At 42.4% G+C, this 15,363-nt stretch overlaps 1 protein-coding gene across 1 annotated transcript in view; it reads left to right on the plus strand.

Annotated features, from left to right (window-relative positions):
* The window catches only part of LOC143135283 (NACHT, LRR and PYD domains-containing protein 12-like), a 45,827-nt gene that overhangs the window by 14,543 nt on the left and 15,921 nt on the right, over positions 1-15,363 (plus strand). The window contains exons 4-6 of the mRNA XM_076295993.1: positions 10,081-10,251; positions 13,227-13,397; positions 14,129-14,299. Of these exons, the coding sequence (XP_076152108.1) occupies positions 10,081-10,251; positions 13,227-13,397; positions 14,129-14,299 (513 nt within the window). The remainder of the gene's footprint in view (positions 1-10,080; positions 10,252-13,226; positions 13,398-14,128; positions 14,300-15,363) is intronic.

The raw sequence follows: 15,363 nt of genomic DNA on the forward strand, positions 1-15,363 counted from the left end.
TGTAAAGGGCACTGTAAAAGCCTTTAAATGCTTTATTTATTTCTAAAGGATCAGTCACTATGCCTGATGGAGTAGCTATTCTAGGAATTAGATTGGAGATGGAGGCCTGTCTAAGTTGGTATGCCAGTAACCTGGATGGCCTATCCCCACATTCATATAAAGAATGTCTCAATTTTAAGAGTTTAGCTTCTGCCTGTTCAGTAGCCAAAATATCAAACTCAGATTTTAAGGCAATAAGTCTTTTAAATCTCTCTGGTGTTGGGCTAGAAGCATAGTCATCATCCAGCCGGGCTATTTCAGTAAGAAGCTGAGCTTGACGCTCTCTGCGCTGTTTTCCCCGGAATCCACAAAAGCCTATAATTTGTCCCCTAATAAACGCCTTGAAAGTCTCCCAAATAAGTGAGGCAGAAACCCCTGGAGAAACATTAGTAGATACAAAGACATCTATCTGGACTGATATAAAGTGGACAAATGCCTCATCTGAAAGCAAAAGTGAGTTAAAACGCCAGGGGATGCGGGAGGTGGGCTTCTCAGGAAAAGATAGCACTAAAGAAACTGGAGCATGGTCAGAGATTACAATTGGATTATAAGACACTGTACGTGTATGAGAAAGGAGCCTATTATCTAAAAGAAAAAAGTCAATACGAGAGAAGGAGTGATGTACTGGAGAGAAAAAAGAAAACTTTTTAGCTTGAGGATACAGAAACCGCCAAGGATCGCTAACACCATATTCCTCCATAAAAGATTTGATCACATGAGCTGATTTTGAGTCACAAATGGCTCTAGTGGAAGACCGGTCCAGAGAAGTATTTAAACAACAATTAAAGTCACCACCCAATATGAGATAATGGGATTGAAGGTCGGGGATTGCTGAAAAAAGCTTCTGAAAAAATCCGTCATTATCCCAATTGGGTGCATATACACTGGCAAAAACTACTGGCATGTTATATAAAGAGCCTGAAACAAAAACAAAGCGCCCGTTAGGGTCTGCAACAGTATGTAGCGCTTTAAATGGGACTGCTTTATGAATTATAATAGCTGCCCCCCTTGATCTGCTAGAAAAATTAGAATGATATAGTTGCCCAACCCATTTACGCCTTAATTTTGTGTGCTCCAAAGCCCCCAAATGGGTTTCTTGTAAAAATGCCACCATCGCCTTTAGGCTATGTAAATGGTTTAGGACCTTGTTGCACTTGACTGGTGAATTCAAGCCCTTTACATTCCAGCTCACAACAGAGAGGTCACCTCCCTGTGTTGAAGAACCATTAGCTGCTGTCATATGACGCCATATCAGTCAATGTTGCAAAAAATAAAGAGTAGATAAATAAAAGAGGACAGATAGGCAGGGGTATAATATAAGACCATGTAGTGGGAGCGGGACAAAAACAACCATACAAAACAAAACAAAACAAAACCAAAAGAAAAGAAGGACACAAAAAATGCACAATGACAATACAAAACTGAGAGCATTTAGAAAATGTAAGCACAAACGAAAGCCAGATACAGCTTCCCAAACAAGCTGCAGCTATGAACATTTTGTTATCTTCCAGAACTTCAAGAAGCTATACGCTTCAATAGGAACATGTGATGGTAATAACACACATACCAATGAGGGAGTACTAAAATAAATCTTATTGTAAGGTTGAGAGATCCACTAGCCTGAAGCAGCGGGCCAATAGAACAAAAACATTAAACGGCCTGAGTGGGAGAGAGTGGAGGCCAGTTGGTGAACACAGGAGGTAAAGAGTCAACATTTCCCCCACTTCCATTTAAATTAACTCTGCTGTCAAACTTGGCCCACATTAGCCTACCTTCCCAAGTTATGTCACATCTGCGCGGTCATTAGTCCACATCCGCACGATCATTAGGAGCGACGTTGTCATTCACCTCGGCGGGGCTTTCTTGAATCAGTGGATGCTGCCGTATAAAGCATTCAGCTGCGGCTGGATTTTCGAATCTGTGCTGCTCGCCGTTGAGTAGAGTGATCCTCAGATGGCCCGGGTAGAAAAATCCATAGTCCTTGACTGCAGAATTCCCACGCAGTAAGCGTTTGACATCAGTAAATTCCTCGCGTTTCTTAGATTGAGCAGCCGTGAGGTCGGGAAATAAATGCACCCTTCTGCCATCATGTTGTAGTGAGTCGCCCATCTCCCTGGCTTTGCGAAGTAGAACGGCCCTGTCCCTCTGATACAGCAGTCGTAAAATCACCGGCCGTGGTGCCTCGTTACTCTTCGGTTTAGGACGTAAGGCTCTGTGAGCACGATCGATGGCTGGCTCAAAGCTAAGATCCAGAATATCATGCAGCCATTTAGCTAGCCAGCTAGCTGCTTGAGGACCCTCTGCGCCCTCTTTCAAGCCAATCACTCGGATGTTATTCCGTCTAGATCTACTTTCTAGCTCCTCACATTTAGCTTTCAAGGACGACACCTCACCGGTCAGGGTGGTGACGGTAGTGTGCAAATCCCGTACAGAATCTCCACAAAAAACTGCACTGTTCTCAACTTCGACTAGCCGGTTAGCATGAGAGTCCAATGTAACTTGCAGAGCACTGGTAGTGGAGGTCAATTCTTCACGCACAGATGATATTTCAGTTCTCAATACTCCAACCACTGACTCAATTTTCCCAAAAAGTTCCGTCTTCAATATGTTTAACTGGTCAGTGAAAGTCGCCACATTTAAAGGAGCACTAGACTGGTCATCCTGACCACGTGCAGAATTTTCACCATCTTTAGCATTGGCAACTCGCTGCTTAGCACTACGCATTGTGGCTGACCTGACTGAAAAACTTTGAAACGTCGCAAAAGTCCGATTAAATAACCGGTGACCAATGAAATAATGCACACTAGATCAACCCAGTGTATAAATATTAAACTTTGAGATGGTACTCGTCTTGAAAATAACAATTCCTATCACATTTCCAAGGAGCTCACTTAACTACGTCTGCTCGGCTCCATGACCGGAAGCGCCCCCCCAGAGCATCTGTTTTCTTCATTGTACTATGTGAAAAAACTTTAACTTTTGTTTGCCTTTCTAATATTGTATTTTCACTTTCACAACATACCCGAAGTCTAGCAGATTGGGAAGTGTAGGCTATTAAGTCATAGCCCTAGTCTATGTGCACTAAATAGTTCAAGTATTTTTTAAGTTGATTAGTAGAACTACTATACCTTCTCTGTATGTCACTGCTCATTGACATCTTAGTATCATGTAGCTATGATCGCTAAACTTTGATTCTTTTTTATGTCACAATTGGTTAACTCTATTCAGTGTCGCTTGTGGTTCAGTTGCGGGCACGCAATTAGCGTTGTAGGGGCGGGGGTAGGTGGTGATGAGCACTGTTTATGTAATGAAGTGACAGCTTAGTAAATTCCACGCAATATGGCAAAGCACAGTGCTCGCTTCCTGCGCATAGAAAAACTGTATTAGCGCTTTCTTTGTACATTGTTTGTGTTTAAATGTGCACGTCCAGTGTAGTTCTCCTTGTGATTAGTTTCACATATAAGACCCCTGAGAGTTCCCCATTCTGTATTAGTCCTCTGTCCAAAAAACAGCACAGCATGTCCACTCATTGCTAGAATGTAGGGCCATTTGGTATTGTCTATCGTATGGGATGGGAATTATAAGAGTTCCAACTATATTGGAGCTGGCATAGGAACAAGCTAGACATTGGGGGGACAAAAACGACAATTGGGGTTTGGGGTTGATATATGCCATATCTTACAAAATCCACGTCTGATAATGGCTTCACAATTGATGTAAGTAGATGAAATTGCACCCAAATCCTCACAATGCATGTAACATAATGTGACACAGGTAATATGTCAAAGTTAAGTTAAGTTTACACAACATTTTACCATTAGAGAATTAATAGATTTGTACAGTAAACCAACCTGCAGAAAAAAATATACTGCTTCCAAAGTTGGCTCCAAAACGCCAATGCTGGATAAAGCTCCTTAATTATGGTGAAAATCACAAACACCAGTCTACAGTTTTAACTCAAAAACTCAAACTTACACATCGCCTTACTGCAGATACCCTCGCAGCCTTACTGCAGATACCCTCGCCTCATTTTTTACAAACAAAGTGGCGGCAATCAGCAGTCAATTCTCTACATGCCCACTCAACGCATCGGACTCAGATACCGCACTCCTACAACCTCTAGGGACTGCTAGATCATCTTTTTCAGCATTCACGCCTCTCTCCGAGAATGAAGTATCTAGACTCCTGACATGCAGCCGTCCTACCACTTGCTCGCTGGACCCTATACCTACGAGCCTACTTCAGTCCATCAGCCCGACCATCGCACCAGCTATCACACACGTGATCAATGCCTCGCTAACCTCCGGCACATTTCCAACAGCGTTCAAAACGGCCCGGGTAACACCGTTACTTAAGAAAGCTTCTCTCAACCCTGCTCAAATCGAGAACTACCGCCCTGTCTCACTCCTGCCTTTCTTATCCAAAGGCATTGAACGAGCAGTCTCCAAACAGGTCTCTGACTTCCTTTCACAGAACAACCTTCTGGATCCAAATCAGTCTGGGTTCAAAAGCGGCCACTCTACCGAAACGGCTCTACTGTCTGTAACAGAAGCCTTAAAAGAAGCCAGGGCGACCGCTCGGTCATCAGTACTCATTCTGCTTGACTTATCGGCTGCCTTTGACACGGTTAATCACCGCATCCTTCTCTCTATACTCGCTAACATGGGAATCTCCGGTTCTGCTCTCTCCTGGTTTGAATCCTACCTCACAGGACGCTCATTTAACGTATCATGGCTTGGTCAGCTATCTGCACCTCACCATCTCACCACAGGGGTCCCCCAGGGCTCAGTACTGGGCCCCCTTCTCTTTGCTATCTACACCACCTCCTTGGGACAGATTATCCGTTCGCATGGCTTCTCATACCACTGCTATGCAGACGACACACAGCTCTATCTGTCCTTTCCACCTGATGACCCCTTGGTTTCAGCACGGATCTCGGATTGCCTCTCAGACATAGCTACATAGATGAAGGCACACCACCTCCAGCTGAACCTCTCAAAGACTGAACTGCTGGTCCTCCCAGCTAAACCTACCATACACCACGACATCAACATCAAATTTGACTCTCTGTCTGTTTCACCTACCAGGACTGCAAGAAATCTAGGAGTTGTTCTCGACAACCAACTAAACTTCTCAGATCATGTTGCCTCAGTCGCCCGGTCATGCCGTTTCGCACTCTACAATATACGGAAAATCAGGACTTACTTAACTCAAGATGCCACCCAACTTCTGGTTCAGGCAATAGTCATCTCACGACTTGACTACTGCAACGCCCTCCTGACAGGTCTCCCAGCCTGCGCAGTGAAACCACTTCAGATGATTCAGAACGCGGCGGCGCGCCTGGTCTACAACCAACCCAAGAGGGCACATGTTACCCCGCTACTCATCCAGCTACATTGGCTACCTATGGCGGCCCGCATCAAATTCAAGGCTCTAACGCTTGCCTACAAAGTAGTCTCCGGTTCTGCTCCCACCTACTTGAATGCCTTCATACAGACATACGCTACCTCCAGACCGCTGCGCTCCTCAGACGAACGACGTCTAGCTCTACCTCCGGTACGCTCAGGCCAATCCAAACTTTTCTCATCTGTTGTTCCTCGTTGGTGGAACACACTGCCAGTTCCTACAAGGGCAGGGACATCCCTCTCCATTTCAAAAAACTCCTGAAAACCCAGCTCTTTAGAGAACATCTCCTCTCATAGCAACACTACAACAAGTCTTGCTGATCCTAGCACTCACCAGCCGTCTTAAACGGACACGTAACTGTTAAAAACAGCACTCACTGATGCACTTATTCTTACTGTACTTATTCTTATGTTTTTTTTAAATTGTCCTAATATTGTTGAGAATCGCTCTAAAACTTAAACTGTTTACCATGTTGTTAGTCGCTTTGGTTAAAAATGCGTCAGCCAAATGTAATGTAATGTAATGTAATGTAATGTAATCTCACAACTTACAGTGTGAGTCTGCGTGGGGGGAGACAGAGTGTGTGTATGAATGAGAGTGTCTGGGTGGTGGGGATAGTGTGTGTTTATCCAGTAGCGGAGTGGCAATCGGGAGAGCCGGGAGGATTCCGGGTGGGCTGGTGGCGTTCCAGGTGGGCCTGCGGATTAACATCCAGAAAACCGAGGTTATGATTCAGGAAACCTCTCCATCTTTCACCTCACTAGTATTCACTGTTGAAGGAATCCCACTGAAGGCCGTCCAACACTTCTGCTATCTTGGCAGCATTCTAACACCCAGCTGCTCAGTTGGTGATGACATTCTGGCCCGCCAACCATGCCTCCTCTGCTTTTGGTAGACTACGCTCCCGGGTCTTTGAGAACCACCATCTACGTACCTGCTACACTAGCAGTCTGTCTCTCCACACTTCTACATGGAGCAGAATCCTGGACAGTCTACCAAGGTCAAATTAGACAACTTGAGGCTTTTCACATCAAATGCCTTCAACACATCCTAGGAATCAGCTGGTAAGACTGCATTCCCCATAGTGATATCCTCCAGCATGCTCAATCCTCCAGTGTTGAGGCAGCCGTTGCTCGGAGACAACTAAGGTGGATGGGAGACGTAATCCGAAGCTCTGCATCCCCTGGGGATCAATAAAGTATCTATCTATCTATCTATCTATCTATCTATCATACAGGCTACCCCGCCAGGTCCTCTATGGACAACTGCCTGCAGCCAGTAGAAGACCTGGTGGGCAGAAAAGTTAAAAGAAACTCTAAAGAAATGTAACATCAAGCCTGAACTCCTTGAGGTCAGTGTAATGGATTGCCATTGCTGGCACTCCCTGTGTGTGTGTGCGCGTTAGACAAAGTACAATACACACAAATAAGACTGTTCAACTGGTTTCTAAATCTGAATTACAGCGCAAACAATCTAACAATTGTCTTTAGATTCCCCAAACACTCCAGACATTGTAGTTGTCAATTAACTTTCTACACGCATTCTTATTTAGGAAGGTTGTTGCTTTGGTGCTTACATGAACCTGTGTTTTTCTGAGAAAATTATAAAATACCAGCCATTAACAAAGGCTTTAGCAGTGTGTGGTTACAGCACAAAACTGATTGTCCTATTTATGGAGGTCTAGAACATGTTCACAGACTCTGCATCAGAGGCTTGCAAAATTGCTGGATTGAGTTAAAATAACTCAAATCAAATAGACCAATACTGTTCTGTGTCAGCAGTCATAGGCAGTCTACATATTTGGAGAAGGTGGTGCCATCTCTATCCTTAACATAAATACAGTACATTATATACATACTTACATTTTTATTTATTCATATGTTTGTGACTATTAGCAGTGTTTGAATTGTCAGGTGAAACATACCAGGCTCTTTGAAAATATTTGGATGCTGTAATCTCTTTGTGTCGTGGGGAGGGGTGTGTGGATGTGGGAGAGGATGTGTGTGTGTGTGTGTGTGTGTGTGTGTGTTAGGGAGACAGAGTGTGTGTGTGTATATGTTTGTGAGGGAAAAAAGGGAGTGTATGTGTGTGTGTGTGTGTACAAGTGTAACTAAGTGGAGGGGATGGTGTGTTTTTATCTGTGCGTGTGAGGTTGTGGACATGGTAGTGTATGTTTGTGTGTGTGTGTGAGAGGATAGGGGGAGTGTGTGTGTGTGTGAGAGGATATTTTTATATTCATTTCATCCTCCTTGACTGTGCCACTTCTGGTTGGTGGGTGTGCGTAGTGCATCAGGGGCACAGAAATTGTGATTGAGCTTCACAGTCTGTCGGGGGTGCTGTGCTTCTTGTGCACTAGGCGTGTTCACCAATCAGGGGTGCAGTGTTTCCCATACATTGACTAATCTGTTGCGTACCGCCATATAATCAACCCTGGCCTCCACACAATGTTCTATATTGTAGGCCTACTATTTAAATGAGATAAAATCCTTTCATTGAGCTGCGCTTTTTATGCACGCAGCCTTTCCTTGCCCCGCCTCACTCTCTCTCGTAACGGATCCTCCATCCCTCATCTGCATGTACATCTAACAAAACATTAACAATTTTTGAAGGATTGTTGCTGACACATAGAAGCATAGAAGACGACTGGCTAAATTGCTATTAAATCCGCTTAGCATTGTGACCATGCTGTGCAAATTTGTTCAAAACTGCTGCATTCAAGTTAACTCTGCTAAGGTCTTATCACAACATAGTATATTGGGGAGACCAAACTAAGTTAAGTTATGCAATCAAGCCGTATATATGAATTGCATCCAGTGTGGATCCAATTCATACACATGGTAGTGTGTAATCACATATCAAGCCTTCCTCCCTCATGAATGTCTTAAAGTGACAGGCACTCAATTATAACTCAATTAGACTATACACCTACAATGTATTGACATCAAAGATACATGTAATAGATTATGTGGCATATGCTATTAAGATTTAATTCCTCAATCAGCTACCACCACAGATAGAATTCAATTCCGTGGGAAACACTGGGGGTGACATATATTAAAGGGACAATTGGAATATTGAACTGAATCAACCCAAATTGTGCTGCCCTAGTATGAAGGAGTGGGTGTCTGTGTGTGTGTGAATATGTGTGTGGAAGGGGGGGGGGAGTGTATGTGTGGTTTGGGTGGGAGAAAGTGTGTGTTCTCTTTCTGTCAAGGTGTGTTTGTGTGTTTGTGTGTGTGTGTGAAGAAGAGAGGAGAGTAGTGCGTGTGTGTGAGAGGAAGAGAGGAGAGTAGTGTGTGTATGTGTGTGTGAGAGAGAGAGGGAGAGTGTGTGTGAGGAAGAGTGGGAGTGTGTGTGTGAGGAAGAGAAGGAGTGTGTGTGTGTGTGTGAGAGAGAGAGCAAGAGAGGGAGAGTGTGTGTGTGAGGGGAGAGTTTGTGTGTGTGTGTGTGTGTGAAGAAGAGAAGGAGAGTGCATACAGTTTACAGATACAGTTTTGCGCATGGCAATACAATGCATGCATTAGATACTGAGATGCGTGTTTGTTTGTTTGTTTGAAGTGTGTGTGTATCATGTCTGAGACAGGGGAATCCATGTGTTTTGATTTCAACTTGGTAGTTGTAGTCTACACATGTAATATCCAAACAATCCAACTCCAAATCCCACAACATCTTGCGAATTATCCTCCAAAATCGAGTAAGTGATATGTTTTGCCTAAAGCGAAAGTAGCCTACCTTCCGATCGAGCCGAGGTGCATTCAAATTAGGCAAGCAGAGATAGCCCGTACCTCCGCCCATTGACGTACTTCCGCTCAATGTCATTTTCCTTCAGTACTCCGTCTGGGATTGCTTACTTTGCCCTTGTTTACTTCGGCTTCAGGACGCCGGACGAACAGAGGGCGTGGCTGAGAGATTACAATTAACAGGCATGGTCTTTGAATTCTCTGTCCGTGCCCTCGAAGCAGACCGCTTGGAATGCTAATACACTGCACATATATTTAATTTATATTACCGGTACTCTAAACCACCTTCTGTAAACCAACTGCATACTACTGTCTACACTGTACTATATTTATTGTCCTGTCTATGCACCACCTGTCTATACTTTTTTATATCACATTGCACTTTTCTGCACTTCTGGTTAGACGCAAACTGCATTTCTTTGTCTTTGTACTTGAGTTCTGCACAATGACAATAAAGTTGAATCTAATCATCTAATCTAAAGTCGCCATAAAAACAGCTACAGCGAACATGCTAATCATGGTATAGATACAGATAAACATCAGTGGATTAAAGATTAAAAACACAGTAAAAAGAAGGTGACAGTTTGTATACACAAACAACAATACATGTATAATGATGAAGTCTTTAGGAAGATTCATGTTACAGTGGATCATACGAATTAACTGAGGTGCAATTGCATTGTGCATTACATATTGCACAACAAGTGTAATCTTTCATTTGTGTGTCTGTGTGTGTGTTTGTGTGTAAGGATTGTAGGCATGTGAATGAGCTGTGTAGTGTCATTACAGGGGAATAATGTATCTTGATTATGTTGATTTATTGAGGTACTGTTAAACAATCACTTTCATTTATCCATTTCTGTAATATTTTATCTTTTCTTATGTTGATATGCAGACTTGTTGAATGCAAACTCTCAGAGAAGTCCTGTGGATTTGTGGCTACAGTTCTACAGTCACCAAACTCTCTGATAGAGCTGGACCTAAGTCACAATGACCTGGAAGATTCCGGAGTTCAGCTTCTCTCTAAGGGACTGTCTAGTCCCCACTGCAAACTGCAGACATTAAGGTTGGTGTAGGAGGCTGACTGCAGATATTGAAAGGAGAGGGGCACAATGTGCTCCTCACAGATGAGAATTATACTGTTAGACTTTTTGTTGTATTTTTACAGCAACTTACAGGCAACACTGTAGTCAGAGACAATATGTAACCATGTTACAGTAATGCAACTGTATGTGTCGGTATGGTGCCCTTACCGCTAAAGACACATACAGTTGCATTACTGTAACATGGATACAGTATGTCTCTGGCTACAGTGTTGTAAGTTACTTTATCTTCTCCTTAACAGTAGCTTTACTGCAAGTCTCTTTTTAAAACATCATTACTGAAATTTTCGATACAAAACCCTTGCTGTATCCCAAGGATTCCCCACTACTTTGTTTTTGGTACGAAAACTTTGTTTTGAATGCTAAATACAGCAATGCTAAATTGATCAAACTACTCTTAAAGTAAAGTACTCATTTTTCATTCTATATTGATCTACTTTTGCACACAGCTTCGCACGACCTGGTGCTAGAGCTCAGTTGTGTTTCTAAAATCATATCAAGTGACCTAGAGGGCTGAAATGTGGTCAGCTGGGATTAGTGCGTGCTTCACCTCATTGTGTGCTGAGTGTGTTTCACTAATTCACGGATTGGGATAAATGCAGAGACCAAATTTCCCTCATGGGATCAAAAGAGTATATATACTTATATAATATATACTATATAAAAATTGCATTTGGGGCTTTATGCTATATGAGAGCTATCACTCTCACCGGTGTGTTCAAAATGTATAATTATTCAGGACACATCATATGAACACAACACACACACAAACAACCACAAAAGCAGTTAGCAGTCCATACAGCCTATTTTAAGTCAGACCACTAAATGGCGGTAGGCAGTAGCCTCGACAAAAAACGCAAAAAGGTGTAGGCTAAAAAGGTCCAAAAAACGAGAGTGGAAAAAAAGGATCTTCAGTCAAAAAAGACCTCTTCAGCCTAAGGCCACATAAACCCCAAAACAGTATCCCTGCACACAGTTGTATATTTTAACTCAGCAGCAGGTCAAAACACTTTTCTATTGTAAGCTGCTCAAATGCAGCAAAAACAAGACATTTTAAGACAGGCTATCAAACAGATGATCCTGACAACTATAACATAGTCGACTGCTTTAAAGCTTCCAGGGTGGATAAACAAATAGAAAATCACAATAAGTAGCAAAATCACAATAACAAAAGAAAATCTCTCCAAAACAAGAGCGCACAAACGTGATTTGCTTTCAGTTTAAAGTTTAGATTTACAATTAAAGGCAGCCCGGGCGCCGGAGGAAAGGAAAATGTAGAAATAAAAATATCCCCAAAAGAGAAAATAATAATCCCCAGGAAAACCCCTAAGGAAACCTCCCCGGTAGCCTATGTATATATTAAACTTAAAGTCGCACCGCTCACGACTGAACAACAATAGCGCTTTTCAGAAGCCCAGAGAACCATAGAGAAGTGGGTTAAAGGCCAGCTGCTACAACCTCGCTACTGTCGCTTGTCTCCTGCGAACAATGATAAAAACAGTTTTAGTGCAAGGAGATCACAGAGTGAATGGAGTGCACGCCAAAAGACCAAACAACTACCACGAACCATGTTCCGTGTCTCCTGCAAACAATGATAAAACAGTTGTAGTGCAAGGAGATCACGACAAAAGACCAAACAGGCCAGAAATAACAAATTTGCCGCCGTGATCGCTTGCTGAACAATGGTAAAACAGTTCGATATTGCAAAGCGATCACGGAGCTCGGTTTGGACTAGTGCAAACCTGCACAACACTCGGAACAACTCGGTGGTGTGTCACCTGCCGAACAATGATAAAACAGTTCTTTAAGGCTATAGGAGATCACAGTACTCATGGAGCGCACGAGACAAAGACCAAACCAGGCCGCTCTTACAAGACAAAACACTCTACCTGTTGTCACCTTCAGCAATCGCGGGGAAACACCGGCGAACCAAACACACAGCAGACATCGGTAGAGGAACACAATAGGGCGTAGACAGCGCTACCTGGGCTGTTATTTATAGATGCTGAGCATCTCCCGTATGTAGCTGCCTTGTTTTCATTATAGGGGGTCAGGTTTGATCGCCACAATGCATTAACTTTACTGTTCAACAACTGGTAATGTATTTCCCACATGGAGACCTTAGAAAGCAGATTATAATTTCTCCTTTGACAAATATTGTCAGAGTTCAGGTATATTCCTGTGGTCCAAAAGAGGCCCGGGAATGAGTTAAGCCCTCCGCAGGGTGGCAAGAACAGAGACTAAATGGCAGATGAAACCAGAGACCCTACAGTTCACTGTATGTATAAACGGGGGTGCTGTTGATTGCAAAGCTTTTGTCAACATGAGACCCTTCCAGAAGTCTAGGTATGCACATTTCTGGACTTACAATATAAAGGTTCCCTTTATACTATATTATCATAAACTCATTTGGAATTCTAAATATGCCCTAACATTAGGCAGGCCAATATTTCTTGTGCATCATTTAACTACAATTAACTACAATAACCACAATTTTGTGTATGAATTAAAGAATAATATTACTTGCTCAGAGGTAACATGTCTGTCAGCAAATCTATATGCAGCATAATGAAACACCAGTTAGATAGTGAGGGAACTACAGTTTTACACTTTTAAGATTATTTTAACTTTTTTTTTTTTTTTTAATTAACTCTTTTGTTTTGTTTGTTTAGTATATTTTTTTGGGCTTTTTATGCCTTTAATTATAGGACAGTGGAGAGTGACAGGAAGTGAATGGGAGAGAGAGCAGGGGTGGGATCTGGAAAGGACCACGGGGCGGGAATCGAACCCCGGGTCGCCGGCGTACGGTTCAGGTGCCCCAGCCAATTGCGCCACAGCTGGGGCCTATTTTAGCATTTTACTACATTTAGTCAATTTGATTTTTTAGTAACCTTAAGTAATATATTGAGATTTGACATAATTCTGTCAAATGTTGCAGATTTGCTGACTGTAAACTCACCGAGAAGTCCTGTGAAATTGTGGCTACTGTCCTACAGTCATCAAACTCCCTGATAGAGTTGGACCTGAGTCGCAATGACCTGGGAAATTCTGGAGTTCAGCTTCTCGCTAAGGGACTGTCTAGTCCCCACTGCAATCTGAAGACATTAAGGTTGGTTTTTAAGGCCATGCATTTACTGACATTTTTTACTTGTTTGTTTAGTTTGTGTGTGTATGTACTGTAGGTATAATGTACATGTGAATGATTTACTGTCATTACAGGGGAATAATCTCTCTTGATTATGTTGATTTAGTGGTGCTCTGTTTAAACAGTATCCCTTCCATCTATCTATCTCTGTAATATTTTTTTTTTTTTCATGTTGGTATGTAGACTTGCTGAATGCAAACTCTCAGAAAAGAGTGGTTGGTTAAGGCCATTAAGGTTGGTGTAAGGCCATATATTTCCTGATATTTTTTTATTTGTTTACTTAAATGTTGTTGTTGTTCATATGCTATAGTGACAGGGAAACAATAATTTAAGCATGTCGTTCAGCCCTTCATAGCATTAACTCTGAATGTACCAGTCTTTGCTTAACACAACATTTAGCTAGTGCAGAATTGATATGACATGAAAAGGTTCACCCACTGCCATCGTGTTGTCATAGTATTTATAGATAAGCCGATTCCAGTCAACAAGGTAAATATTAGCTGATGCCGAAAGACAGTCATACCTTGCACTACAGCATAGTAAAAACGTCAGGTGTGTGTGTATGCATGTGGGTGGGTGTGGCTACACGTGAATGATTTCTGAAATGTGTCTTGATTTTTATTTATTTATCAGGGCACTGTAAACTGCATATCTTCCATTTATTCATGTTATCTTTTGTTGTGTTTTTTATGCAGGCTTGATGACTGTGAGCTCATAGATAAATCGTGTGAGATTGTAGCTTCAGTTCTACAGTCACCAAACTCCCTGCTACAGCTGAACTTCAGTAACAATGATCTGGGGGATTCTGGAGTTCAGCTCCTCTCTAAGGGACTGTCCAGTTCCAACAACATACTGCAGATATTAAGGTTGGAATAAGGCCTTGCATGCATTTCCTGATTTTGGCTGATACTGATGTTAGGCCAAAATGTTGTTCATTACATCCTACAAATTAGCCACATTGCATTAGTACACATTGCACTACATCTTTCAGATTTGTGTGTGTGTGTGTGTGTGTGTGTTTGTGTGTAGTGTTGCCAACTATTTCAAATGGAAAGTAGCTAAAGCCAGCTCCAATAGTCGCTAAATGTTGCTAGATGACATCATGCGCTAATTTGCCCCCCGCCCCCCCGCCCTTTATTTGATACACTTTAATTTCTGTATATTGTCGCAGCCTACACCAGAATGAGCATAAGGTAGCTTAAAAGCAGTCATTTCCAATTCACTGCTGCTTCTGCTTTGCACTGCTTGAAGTCTGATTATAACTTCACCATAGGGTAGCCTACACACAATGTACCCTTACGGCAATGGTTATATTTTGGATATATTTAGGCTACATAATATAGGCTTAAATGTCACTCGAACAGACCGATAGAATTTTTTTTTTTTTAATCAGCCGACAGTCCTGCATCGACTTGCATTGACAACATTGAAGCTACATAGCCTAAACGAATGCTATAGGTTTTTCTAACATGTATGTTCGATTTTGATCTATCTGCTTTGCTTGTAAATGAAGTTGTACCTTACTTTCCTTTGTTCAATGTTCTTGTTGAACGATTCTGGCAAGCGTGTCCCTGTTTCCCTGTCATCATGTCATTGCTTGTTGACTCTGGTTGTAATTTCACCCGAAGTTGCTGCACCTTCCAACGAGCGTTGTCTGAGCTATTAGATCTATAGAACATACTGTATACTTCCTTGTAATTAAATGGGCTGATACCACATAGGACAGTCATTCCTTTTATAATCATGGGACATCGCTTTGGGCAAATTCGCGATGTAATTCACTAACGAAACAGGCATGAGTTTGGCATTGTTGCGAGACGTTTTTTCTCACGCTTTGTGCTGCTGCAGTCAGCCTGGGCAAACCGAAGTATAACGCAAAGTGAAAAAGAAGTCGCCAGACACACAAAAAAGTTGACAGATTTTTTGTCAG

The sequence above is a fragment of the Alosa pseudoharengus genome, unplaced genomic scaffold (genome assembly GCF_046254945.1).
Source record: "Alosa pseudoharengus isolate Yale_2024_CS ecotype anadromous, Long Island Sound unplaced genomic scaffold, YU_APseudo_1.1 YU_APseudo_1.1_scf_1, whole genome shotgun sequence".
In the NCBI taxonomy this organism is placed as follows: domain Eukaryota; kingdom Metazoa; phylum Chordata; class Actinopteri; order Clupeiformes; family Clupeidae; genus Alosa; species Alosa pseudoharengus.